Genomic DNA, 12,368 nt, shown 5'->3' with positions numbered 1-12,368 from the left:
TGGTCGCCCCCACTGCTCCCCCCTTCTCCCCTACCGGTTTGGCGACACCAGTCCTTTCCTGAAAAAAAAAAAAGAAGAGATTTTTTACTTCAAAAACATCGAGACAGAGTCGTTAATGAACAAATAAATTTCTTTTTTAATTTCCTCCACCAACTTAGGCAGTGAAAAGTGTTGTGTTGTAAAGTTGTCTTGAAGAATGTATCATATATTTAAACAATATATAAATGTTTTTGTCGATGCAACAATGAACTTTATCCATGCATAAAAAATGCATGCAATTGCATAAATAATCGTATTCGTGGAATAAAAAGAATTAGACACTTATAGTATAACTGTGTAATTTTTTAACCAACTCGATAATGATTTATATTTATTTTTATTTTTGTTTATCCAAGCAATTATTTTCTCATTGTTAGTAGGAACAATCTATTTACTCGATAGAAGAATTCTAAGAAGTATGTACTGTATGTAAACATTGCACAGCAAAACCATATCAACTGCTCATAAATTTATACGATATATCACTGAACTTTAATGTATAAGTTTAATGCATAAGTTTATAGTGTAATTTTTGATAAGTACAACGGTCAGCAATGATGCGTGTTAAGTTGTTAAAGTTTATTTTATTTTTCCGGCATAATATTTGCCTCCAATCTCCACATCTGTGATACTTTTTTCAGAAGTGATACTGCTCCGATCTAATTAAGTCGCAAACATCTCTCTTTCTATTTTTTTCATTTTTAAGATTTCATATTATTTTACATAATAATCCAGTAGCATTTTAAGATTCGGTTGGACTGTTATACTTGTCGATTATTCATCGCAAGCAAGTAATGATAATAAAGTTCATTAAAAAAAAATTTTAAAAAAAGCGGAAAAGTTGAAAGATTGACATTAAGATATGCTATACTCTACAGTCCGAAGGTGATCTTGCGTATAATAGTCCAAAGGTAAAATTACATAAAACGAGTGACGGCTTTTTACAATTAAATCTTTCATCAGACATTAATTACTAACTTAATTATGTTGAGATAAAAAAAATATTGCAATTCCAATGTACGCTCTTGCATTAATTAAATTTAAAAAAAACTCGCGCGCGCGCGCGCGTATGTGTGTGTGTGTGTGTGTAACTGTATAGCCATTGTTCAATAAAAAATACATACTTGGTGTCACAAGTCTTTTTTTTTTATTTACCTGAACAATTTGTGACCAATCAAAAGATGTTCCTTTGATCCAGAACTCGTTTTTTATATATTTTTTTTAACAGAATTGAATCTCTCTAATTGATCCATCTTCGGTTTTGCAGATTGTTGTAGGGGCGCCAAAAAGGCTTGAGCCATCTCTGTTTCTTCTATCATCTTCGGCTTCTCTTCTCTTCTTTGGTATAGTTAGATATTCTCCGAACAGTTGAATTTCTTGGATCTTCTGACGTACAATAACACATTCTAGTTCATTCCTTTCATTCTCTCGAGTCTTATCTTATTCCGATTTAATGTTATTCCGGTTTACTTTACATCACTGTTCCGCCTATTTTAAAACATACAGCAGCACCCGGTACGTTATATTTATTTTTAAATTTGTTTTTATTATAAATTATTATTTTTTCAAAGCACTTCTGCGATAAATCAAGGAATAAAATATATTTGTGATAATATTAATAGGTATGCAATACAATCAAATTCTTTGCGTTTGCATTTTAGCACATTTCGCGATTGGATTTTTATAAACATCTTCGAATATATGATGAATATTGAGATATAAAATGCAAATCTTGCTTACTGAAATGTGTAACAATATTATTGTAAGAACAAGATAAAGTCTTAAGCGCTGCGATGATCAATATAGCAGCAAATATCTCAATATTTATTCGTTTCATGTTGTTGTAAATGTTTACGCATATTGAATGAAATAATACATCGATATGATTACAATAAGTGTCCATTGAAAACAACACTATTACTAATAAAAGGCATACTTCGCAATGACTGTTGACCCGACCTCGCGTCTTTATCAAGTAGGCCCACACGTGTTTTTGACATCGCTATGAAGACCGATATTTCTTACAATAAAAATGTATCGCTATCATTTTTACTTATATTCGTAAAATTGCATAATATTGTTTTAGCTTTATAAGAAAAATTATTAAGAAAGGATAAATTAGATTCGCTTTTTTTTACATTGATTTAATGAATTATCATCATAAATTAACGAATAACAATTAATGAAGTATGTTAAACAGGTTAATTTCAAAGAAATCATATCATTCATATATGCCGACGGTATATCTTCTGTCCTTTTCTTCAGCAATTAATGCATATTTTTGTTTGGTATAGCAACAAAAACATGGTTTGTCAGTAAATATGATAATGATATACTTGACGTAATTACCTTCTTTTTTTTACAGTGAGAAGTTTTACAGCTGAGAAGTATTGTACTGTTATTAGTACAAATAAAAAATTAAATATTTTTTACGACACTATGTGGGTCAGTAATGGTACTTTTATTAATATTAATCCAGGATTTATTTTATTCATCATCTTGTACAACTGTGGTTTTTTCAGACACATAAAGTCCATCCAAGAACTTTCTGATGTCTTTGTTCTTTACCGTAGTCGATTGCTGAATAAGAGCAGCTAAAATAAAATAACATTTATCAATATTGTTAAGTTGACGTTTTCATTTATTCATCCAAAAGGACAATGTTATGCAAAGTATTTACCTGATCGCGACACATCTTCTAAACTATTTCCTTCAATAATCAACTCGTCCTTTTGTTTGGCCGAGTTAGCCACAGTTACACCAGGTGCCATTTTGACCCGGCGTATAAATTTTTCACCCAAGAAGTTTCGGATCTCAATAACGGTGTTACTTTCAGTTGTAACGCAATTAATTGGGAAATGCGCATATACGGCACGCATTTTATATTGATAACCCTTCGTTACTCCTTTCAGCATGTTTTCAATATGAGAACATACTGTACGAACTGCAGCCAATTCCTTTTTCGTACCAAACCATTTTTCCACCTTCAATAATCTTGGGCTGACCATCTAATACAGGAAAGAATATAAATTTATAGAATACAATGTAAACTTTATATATTTTAATATAATTCAGAAATATTTCAGATAAGGAAGTATCATTTATAAAAAATGAAGGGGAATCCACATTATCATCACAAGTTATCTTCAATATAACAATAAATCAAAGTTACAAATATAGACAAATAATATGAAATACAGAAAATATTCTACGTAAAAATATTTTGTAATAATTTTTTACTTACACGAATGTCAAGCGCCAGATGTTTGAAGGACCGTTTTAGAACGCCTCTTGGTCCTTTTACAGTTACCAGACGGGAGTTGACTGTAACAGTCAATCCGTCTGGAATTTTAACTGTTTGATTAGTGACAATTTGCTTCATTCTGAAATGTAAATAAATTTACATTAATAATTTATAACATATATCTAAACTACAATAATTATAGATTCTAAGATAGAATAACAAAAGCATCAAATCTATCACTCATAATTTTCATGTTCATCATAGAGTCATAAGTTTGTTAGATTTTTAAGTGCTTTTAATTCATGTAGTAAAGAATTAAGTAACACAAAATGTCTTCACTAAATAATTTCCACAGTTTAATATAATTTGTAGATTATGATAGCTATTGCAACAATTCAATATGATTTGGAGGTTAAAATAAATTCTAAAACACAAAATATTTACGTGCATTAAAATAAATAGCAGTTGCATGAAAAATTTGATAAAATCTTATAAACTCATAAATTAATTTTGTGCTATATAATTTTAATTAAATTTTTCCATCTTAATAAAATGAGAAATCTTAAAAATGTGAATCGTTGATAGCTACAAGCATGAAGGTTACATCGTGTTGTCGTTAAACATATCATCATATTTCATTAAAGATAATACTTCGTAATATATGTACGGAAAATGCAATATCAAAAACACATGACAGCGATATGTTGTATCCAATATATCGACGGATTACATTAGATTTTGTTTCATTATCAAAATCTTTTTGTAACATACGTACCCGCATATACAACACGTTAACCGGAAAAGACCAAAAGCGTGAAGAAGCAAAGTTAACTAGACCTTGTGTTACTAAAGATATAGACCGACGTATCTCTCCTAGGAATATTTTGATTTTCCATTCTCTGACACAGATAGCGCTACTTATGCTTAAAATAAAAGACTCTAGAGTACTTCTAGGAGTCTATTAAAATAAATGTGCAATCACTGAAGTGCATTATAATAAAAATTATAATAGAAAATTTATTTTATAAAGACAATACTAAAATAAGTTTTAAAAAAATAGAGATAGCAAACTATAAAAAGAAGAAAAGTAATGTAAAACGGAGACGTTTATTGTACATCAAATATCAGACAGAATGTGAATCCGCCATAAGTATTACGGAAAGTGAAAATTTCACGAATAGAATTGTCGAATTCACATAAAAGTTTTCATTTTTCACGTTTTCATTCCTAGGGAAAAATTACATGATTGATGCTCAGATCGCGATTTCATATCCTTCATATCATTAGTTGTTTCTCGACTGCATTGCATACTCACCCTTCGCCCTAATAGCGCGCGCGCGCGCGCGCGGTATAACTTGGTTGAGTGCATCATATTGGAAAACTGTCGAGTGAAAGTGTATGTCGTCGGAAATTCCGACAGAGCGAAGGTCAACACTGCCACTCTCGGGCGTCCTAAAGTGAACGGTGTCTCAAGAAAAGCCTCGTCGTAAGTGTTGACGAATTTTAACCGGGTGTCCTCGCTCTACAATGCTTCCTTGAGGGAGAAAGATGATAAGAGAGGAATCCACAAGTTAGTGTCACGCATATCTTTTGAAGGTTATGGCTATAAGAAGTTTGACAAAGAATAGATTGTTTTAGATCAATGGTTATGCAAAAGTCTTGTTAATTGTATATATATTTTGTATGAATTGCAAAAGAAGAATTAGAGAAAAGGAGACAAAATGTAGCTTGAGATTTTATGGAATTACCATTTTAACAATCTAAGGATGTCAAGGACTTTAAATTCTAATGATAAGCAATTTCTTCAAAGATGTGAATTCTGATAAACCATAAACATGAAAATTTAACAGTCCATGAAGAATGATTTCTAACAAGTAATATGATTGACATAATGTGACATAATATTCAAATGTTTTTCAACAATGATATAAGATTGATACAAATTGACATGGTTGCAAAACAGAGTTAAAAATTTGTTTCGGGATTATGACTACAAATTTTAATAGTTTAAAAAAATGTTTATATTAAAACTCAGTTTTGTTCATAATAAAATAAAATTGAAAATGAGTTTATTGAAATGGGAATCAGTGCTATAAAATATAGAAAATCTTAAAAATCTTGAATCCTTATCAATTTCTTACAAATATATTTAACATCTGTATATTTCCAGAGAGGATATCTTAGTAAGTAAAGAAACTTCAGCTGTCATGGCAGAGGAGGAGAGCACAGAGTGGCTTCAAGAGCTCCTGCATGATGTGCAGCTTTCCCAATTCTTTACGCGAATTCGAGACGATCTGCAGATTACTCGACTGCATCATTTTGATTATGTCCAGCCAGAAGATTTGGAGAAAATCGGCTTGGGTAAGCCTGGTGTCAGACGTTTGCTGGATGCGATAAAAAAAAGACGGAGCACCCAATGGAAGAAAAGCTTAATTACGAAAATTAAACCTGGCAGTAGTGGCAAGAATAGTAAACGATCCTCGCAGCCCATTGAGACTTCTGTGCTAACATGTCTAATACAAGACAAAGACGTGACGCTATCTATTAAACTGGGTGACGGAAGCTTTGGCGTAGTTAGAAGAGGCGAATGGACCTCTCCCTCTGGACGGACTTTACCCGTTGCTGTAAAAGTTTTAAAAGCAGATGCTCTTACGCAACCGAGCGTTATAGAAGACTTTGTTTCTGAAGTTCAGGCAATGCATACTTTGGATCATCATAATCTCATCAGATTGTACGGCGTGGTATTGTCGCAGCCAATGATGATGGTGACCGAACTTGCACCTCTTGGCGCACTACTCGATTATCTGCGACAGCAGTGTGGCAGAATTTCAATTCTCACACTCTGCAACTACGCGCTACAAGTTGCCACAGGTATGGCATACTTAGAAGCAAAACGTTTTCTACATCGTGATTTGGCATGCCGAAACGTTTTGTTAAGCACAGTCGACAAGGTGAAGATTGGAGACTTTGGACTGATGAGAGCGCTGCCACAACAGGAGGATTGCTACGTTATGACAGAACATAAAAAAGTGCCTTTTCCTTGGTGTGCTCCGGAATCTCTCAAGGCTCGGCAATTCAGTCACGCGTCGGATGTTTGGATGTTTGGTGTTACGCTATGGGAAATGCTGACATTTGGTGAGGAACCCTGGCTAGGCCTGAACGGTTCTGAGATATTACGAAAAATCGACCGGGAAAGCGAACGACTTCACGAACCAGAAGCGACACCTCCGTGTATGTACGAGCTGATGCTTCGCTGTTGGGCGAGAGAGCCTTCGGAGAGGCCGACGTTTGCTTCTTTGAAGGAATCATTGATTGGCATGGTACCATCTGTAATGAAGGCTTTAACTGCTTTCGAAGAAACCGGCAAGATGTCCATTGAATTGGGAGACCAAATTGCTATCATCGACGGACGTCCAGAGAACTACTGGTGGAAAGGCCAAAATCAACGGACTTTCCAAGTGGCACACTTTCCGCGTTGTTTGGTCGATCCGATGCGCCGAAAGCAGCCAGAAGATATTAGCAAGCCATTGGAGAACTCGTTCATCCATACAGGACATGGTGCGCCGTTCGGCAAAAGCTGGGGCAGTCCTGTCTACATCGATGATGTATACTTGAGAAACCCGATGGATCCTCCAGATGTGTTAGTGGCGGCATCAACTGATAACCAGGCGAAGAAGAGATTCTCTTGCACCGCACCGCGCACAAAGAAACAATTTAATTACACCAAGTTGCACAACGACACTAGATCGAGTCCTATCAAAACTTCACAGACATCGTCAAGTTTGAGCTCCAATTTGGAAGGCACTCTGATTGATCTGTCCGCCGAAGAATTAGCAAGCGCGAATATTCATGAACAGGAGGCTGCGTGTAGACGAGTGGTTAACATCTTGGATGAACCCATCGACGGCGAGAAGTTTTCTTGGCAAGACGAGGAGGGTAGGACTTACGCCAACTTTCCCGAGAACGTGAATCCCGCGTATTCCGATCCCTTCGATACGTCTTCTGTGTTCATGAAGCCGCCACATTCGCGTTATTACAGTCATGTGCCCGCTGACATCGCTAGTCATTATTTGAAGACTCAGACTTATGAAAATGTGGATAATCAAGTAACGGGAGATCATGCTCAAGGTGCTGCAAATTGTTTTATCGCCGATTCCACTGATACGGAGGTACGTATTCTAGAAATAAATTTTATAAATTTTGCTTTGGATTTATTAACAAATAATATCAATTGGTCTTAAAGTTTCTAACAAAGTTTATGCATGGAATAAATTGATTAGATTTTAGTAAGTGCTCTTCTGTATTTTACAATAGAACAGTACAATTAATTATTTATATAAAGTGATTAAATAAAAGTGAACGAATCGAAATTTTAGCTATGAATAATAGCCAGCCTTTAATTAGCAAGATTCTGTAACACTAATTTATTTTGTTTATTCTTTTCAGGAAACTCGCCAATATTCAATGAATTTGAACAAAAAGTATCAACAAAACACAGTAAACCTCAAAGTGGAAGATGACAATCTCCCGAGTCACTACAGCGAGATAGATAAAGCCAGTCCGCGAGGCCAGTCCACTTGGTCTACTTGGCCAGAGGATTTACGAAATACCGCACAAACGTATGTCAATGTTTCCGGCAGAGAGCCAACGTCGTTTGCAACTCCAACCCCGCCTCCACCTCCTTCTGTCGGACCGAACACGAGTCCGTCAAAGTCCAAATCCAACTGCGAGCTAGCGCAGAGTATGAACGAGCTATCGTTGAATTCCAACTCTAGCGTTTCTAAAAAGCTAGACCCGGATTTCTTGGTTGAATTGGAGAAGCATCTTGGCGAGAAAGAGGCGACCAAGAACACAAATACTAGCGGCAAAGATAGCGGCCAGGAGCTAGGGGCTACTTGCTCAAATTTTCTGCGCTTATCCTCGGACAAGCTGCGACAGAGTTCTACGTCGACGCAACGACTTTCAGTGACGGAAGATGCTGGTAAATCTTCGTCGGCTATCCCGACGCTAAAACCTCCGCCGCCGGGGAAACCAAAGTCGCCTGTGGATCATCGAGCGTCTTCTTCTTCGACGTTGCCTAGCAAGGTACAAAATTCCTGGCAACCAAAGAGTACAAATGTCCAGAAACCATGTGTCCAGGGTGATCAGCGCGTATCAGAATCGATCACCGATGCTATAGTGACTCAAATTTGGCAACAAACAAATACTCTCTCTCAGCAGCAAACTAACTGCCCGACTGATCTACCTAATCGTCAGGTGTTGACGCCCATTCCGACGGCTCAGGGAAGCATTAGTCGCCTTCAAGAAGTCGCCAGCAACGTTTCCGGGAATGATCATGGCCAGCATGGTCCCAGCAATGTAGCGAAGGCTATCTTTATCCAGACACAAGGCAGTTCGGTAAATGAGAATTACTCTCAAACGACGCATGTCAGTCAGAGTAGCATCAATCTGCTTCAGGAAACTACCAGCGGCATTGCTGGTAGTAGTACGGATGAAGCTCAACACACTCCCTACAACGTTGCCAAAGCTACGACAAGCATTGGTCAGGCTGCTTTCAATCCATTACAAATTGCCGTTGGTAATGTCTCCGTTAGTCCAACTGATTCTCAATACAATGCAACCATTAATCCAAAAGTAAACTTAAACCAAACGCAAGTTTACTCGTCAACGAGTGGTCAGAATTGTCTTCATAATACGCCTAGTGTTGGTTTTAACTTGCTCCAACCAAGCATCAATCACACTTCCAATAACAGCGCAATCAAATCTTCCCAATACAGGTCTAGCAATGTACCTAAGACTACTTCTAATCAAACTTGTCCATCAATGGGCCAGAGTTATCCTCAGAATACGACACCAGTTTTTCATCAGAGTGCTTTTGCATCGCATCAGACCAATCTTCAGAATGTGCCAATGTCGTCCAACATGAGTAATACTTGCGGGATTATTCATATACAAAATGATTTGCAGCAATCGCAACATTTAAAGCCCACTACGCTCCTATCGGAACAAGTATATGCCGAGTTGAAGCAAATGGTATGTAATAGACATCCGTAAAATATATCATTTAGTTTGTAAGAAAAGAACTATTAATATTTTATTACTAAACTATTAATGTTATTAATGGTATGTACTTTGATGAGATCAAATTTATTTTTTTTTGTCTTGGAAAAACGACAATTTTATGTAATACAACTGGATAATATTATACAATAATTATCAAAACTGAAAAATGTTAGAATTTAGGATTTAATGTTCATTGAATTTTAAGAAATAATTTTAAATAATTTACAGGTACCGAATTTAGAGCAGTTGTCCCAGAACGAATTCAATACTCTCTACAATAAGGCTGTTCAACAAAATATCCTCCGAAATTATTATTCTAATAACCTGAGCAGTGAGTCGAGCCAAAGCCACACTCAAGAAACGGCGAGCAACCAGCAGCAACAGAAAACTATCATTAACAGAAGTCAGACTGTTAATCAAGGACATTCTTGTGATTTTAGTCCTTATCTGAAGCAACCGCCGGTTTACAATCCTCCTCCTTCTTCTTCAGCCCGGAATCCGTTTAAACCCGGTCAAAATGGTTATGTACAGAATCATTATTCTGCGGCGAAGTGTAATCTGAACGGACGCTCCAATATGCTACAAATTGAAACTTCCATGTCAGCTAATAATACATCCGGATTAATAACGACGAACGATTTGGCCGCCGCTAAGGGAAATTTACTACAAATCGATCAGCATGTGGTCGGTACTAGTCCACCGCTCACCGCAACCTCTCAGCAATTAGTAATGTCGCTAAGCGACGAGTTTAGGGCGAGTAAGATTATGAAGGTACAAAAGGAAGCCGCGGATGCTTCACAGCAGGAGGTATTAGCCGCGCTGCAAGCGACTGGTTGGGACACGAATCAAGCCGCCAAACAGATCACGAAGGACAGGCAGGCGAAGGTCGAAAATCTCATGAGGTGAATATTTTAAAGTATTAGTCGATTTATAAAATTATCTGTATGTGTATATTCTGCGTATCTTGTGATAGCATTCTGAAAAGTAAGCTTGTCTTCTTGGAACGACGGTTCGAGTACTGATTAATTGCTATTTTTTAATTTTTGGTATCTCGTCTTGGAATTTTTTTCCTGTTCCTCTCTTATTGTCCATCTCTCTATTTATCTTTCTTTTTTCTCTTTTCTGTCATGTATTATCTTCCCCCTCCTCCTCACTCATTATCTTATTATATCAGTTTTCCCATTTTTAAAAGAAACAGAAAAATGTACAACAGTTCGCTTTTTTATTGCACAGAATTTTATCTGATTGTAAAATCACCAAAATAACTTTGTTAATTGTACAGCTTTTTAAATTTAACTTTATTATGATTTCAGATTGGGCCTGGCTAATAGAGAACTGTGTGAAAAAGCTTTGAAGCAGACTAAATACGATGTAGAAATGGCGGCTTCGTTGTTACTCGATCAGGCCAGATGAGAAATAGCCGTGGCTGATGTCCCAAAGCTATCTGTAATATAACTATAACATTGTGAATAGCGAATATGCGTTTATTTATGAACAAAATCAACAAGTAGGAAACATTACGTTTGAGGAACAAAGCTTTACCAGAGATTGCTTGTGAATTTTTTGGTCCAAAGTTTACATTTCGATTTTTAGCACAAACGTCGCTAAATATGGCTATGTCAACTTTTCAAATGAGATAAAACTACTATTACTCGTAATGTAAGTAGGTGATATTTGTGAAAATATCTAGTATGATATGACTTGAGCGTAAAGAATGTAATCTGAAGCTGTGATATATATTGTTGATCCTTATCTAGACTTACGATTATGATATTGTTAATCCCTTAACTGTTAACAATGCGCACGTGTTTCTAACACAATTGCAAGCAAAATGGGATCTTTAATGTCCATGCATTGACTTGTCTTTCTTCCTATTGTGCCTTAATTAAATCATGTGTCGATTTTATTACTTCTTCAAATCAAATATTAACTTTATCAATTCCTTATTATTTGGACTGTTTTCACTTGTTGAGTTTATGGTTTTAATTCAAAATTTGGATTGCAGAATTTAGCGTCTTCAAAAGCCTTCAATATATAATCTTTATATAAAGTTAATTGGTTTCAAATTTTTTATTTCTTAACTGTTAAGGGATTAATGAGCTTTTAAGGCTGTTGTGTAAAAAGTCGCACGTTATTTATCATGACAATGGATATTAAAAGATCTTAAAATTAATTTAAAAATTGATTCTTAGAACATATATAATATAATAACTTTTAATTTATATATGTATATATAGATACAGTTATATACGTTATATACAGGATACTTCGTAAAATTTAGAAATTTACAAAATATCAAAATACTTTTTACTGAATATTCAGTATGTTACAATAAAAAGTATAAAAATTCTATGAGAGTTTAAAATTCGTGAGAATTTATACGTGAAAAATTAAGTAGTTTAAGAATTCAGGATAAAATATAAAATTAAAAATTTTAGAAAACTGAAAAGATTTAATTTATAATGTGCTTTAAAATTGTTTGTAGAATCGAAGATTCAAAAACTAAACAAAATTCCTAAAAGATTTCAAAAATCTTGAAAAATTGATATTTTAAGAATCTTGAAACTCAAAACTAAAGCTTTAAAAAATGTCTAAATATATGTGTATCGAAGAATCGAGAAACAAAAAATCTATGATAGCAAATTAATAGGCAAATAGTTTTATTATTATTAATAATTAATATATTATTAGATAAAGTGAATATTAGAAAAGCTGCGAAGAGGTACGACATTATCGTAAGTTCAGATAAGGATTGAAGAATTTAGACGATATCGTCATGACATATAGTTTTTCTTCCTATATTTCATTATTATTATGCAAACTGAAATACAATGTATATAATATTAGCATAATTTTTTATTTAAGTTTACAGTTGACATTGTACTCATTTCTTTTTGTCTTTAGAAAGACAAAAAGTTTTCTTGTTTAAGCGAACAATTAATATGGACACATATGGAACAAATAAAACGTGGCACCTCGTTTTTTAATCTCTAAATCGTTCATTTTTAATACAAATTAAACA

General features: G+C 34.9%; 2 protein-coding genes across 4 annotated transcripts; one reads left to right on the top strand and one right to left on the bottom strand.

Annotated features, from left to right (window-relative positions):
- Positions 1 to 2,479: 2,479 nt before the first annotated feature.
- On the bottom strand, positions 2,480 to 4,165 carry RpL9 (ribosomal protein L9). Its single transcript, XM_012372804.2, has 4 exons — positions 4,059 to 4,165; positions 3,284 to 3,422; positions 2,720 to 3,047; positions 2,480 to 2,633 (listed from the first exon to the last, which is right to left on the bottom strand). Exons 2-4 carry the CDS (start codon positions 3,419 to 3,421, stop codon positions 2,527 to 2,529), a joined length of 573 nt encoding a protein of 190 aa, XP_012228227.1. The 5' UTR covers position 3,422; positions 4,059 to 4,165; the 3' UTR covers positions 2,480 to 2,526.
- Positions 4,166 to 4,590: 425 nt separating this feature from the next.
- Positions 4,591 to 12,341, top strand: Ack (activated Cdc42 kinase). Of its 3 annotated transcripts, none has more exons than XM_012372679.2 (5): positions 4,591 to 4,769; positions 5,454 to 7,452; positions 7,730 to 9,316; positions 9,575 to 10,248; positions 10,660 to 12,341. In XM_012372679.2, the coding sequence occupies exons 2-5, from the start codon at positions 5,491 to 5,493 to the stop codon at positions 10,757 to 10,759; spliced, it is 4,323 nt and encodes a 1,440-aa protein (XP_012228102.1). In that variant the 5' UTR covers positions 4,591 to 4,769; positions 5,454 to 5,490; the 3' UTR covers positions 10,760 to 12,341. The 3 variants fall into 3 exon arrangements, with proteins under 3 accessions (XP_012228102.1, XP_012228101.1, XP_012228099.1); XM_012372678.2 differs by having other exon boundaries at positions 4,592 to 4,853; XM_012372676.2 differs by lacking the exon at positions 4,591 to 4,769 and adding an exon at positions 4,984 to 5,157.
- Positions 12,342 to 12,368: the final 27 nt, after the last annotated feature.

The sequence above is a fragment of the Linepithema humile genome, chromosome 5 (genome assembly GCF_040581485.1).
Source record: "Linepithema humile isolate Giens D197 chromosome 5, Lhum_UNIL_v1.0, whole genome shotgun sequence".
NCBI lineage: Eukaryota > Metazoa > Arthropoda > Insecta > Hymenoptera > Formicidae > Linepithema > Linepithema humile.
This window is presented reverse-complemented; position numbering and strand designations above follow the sequence as displayed.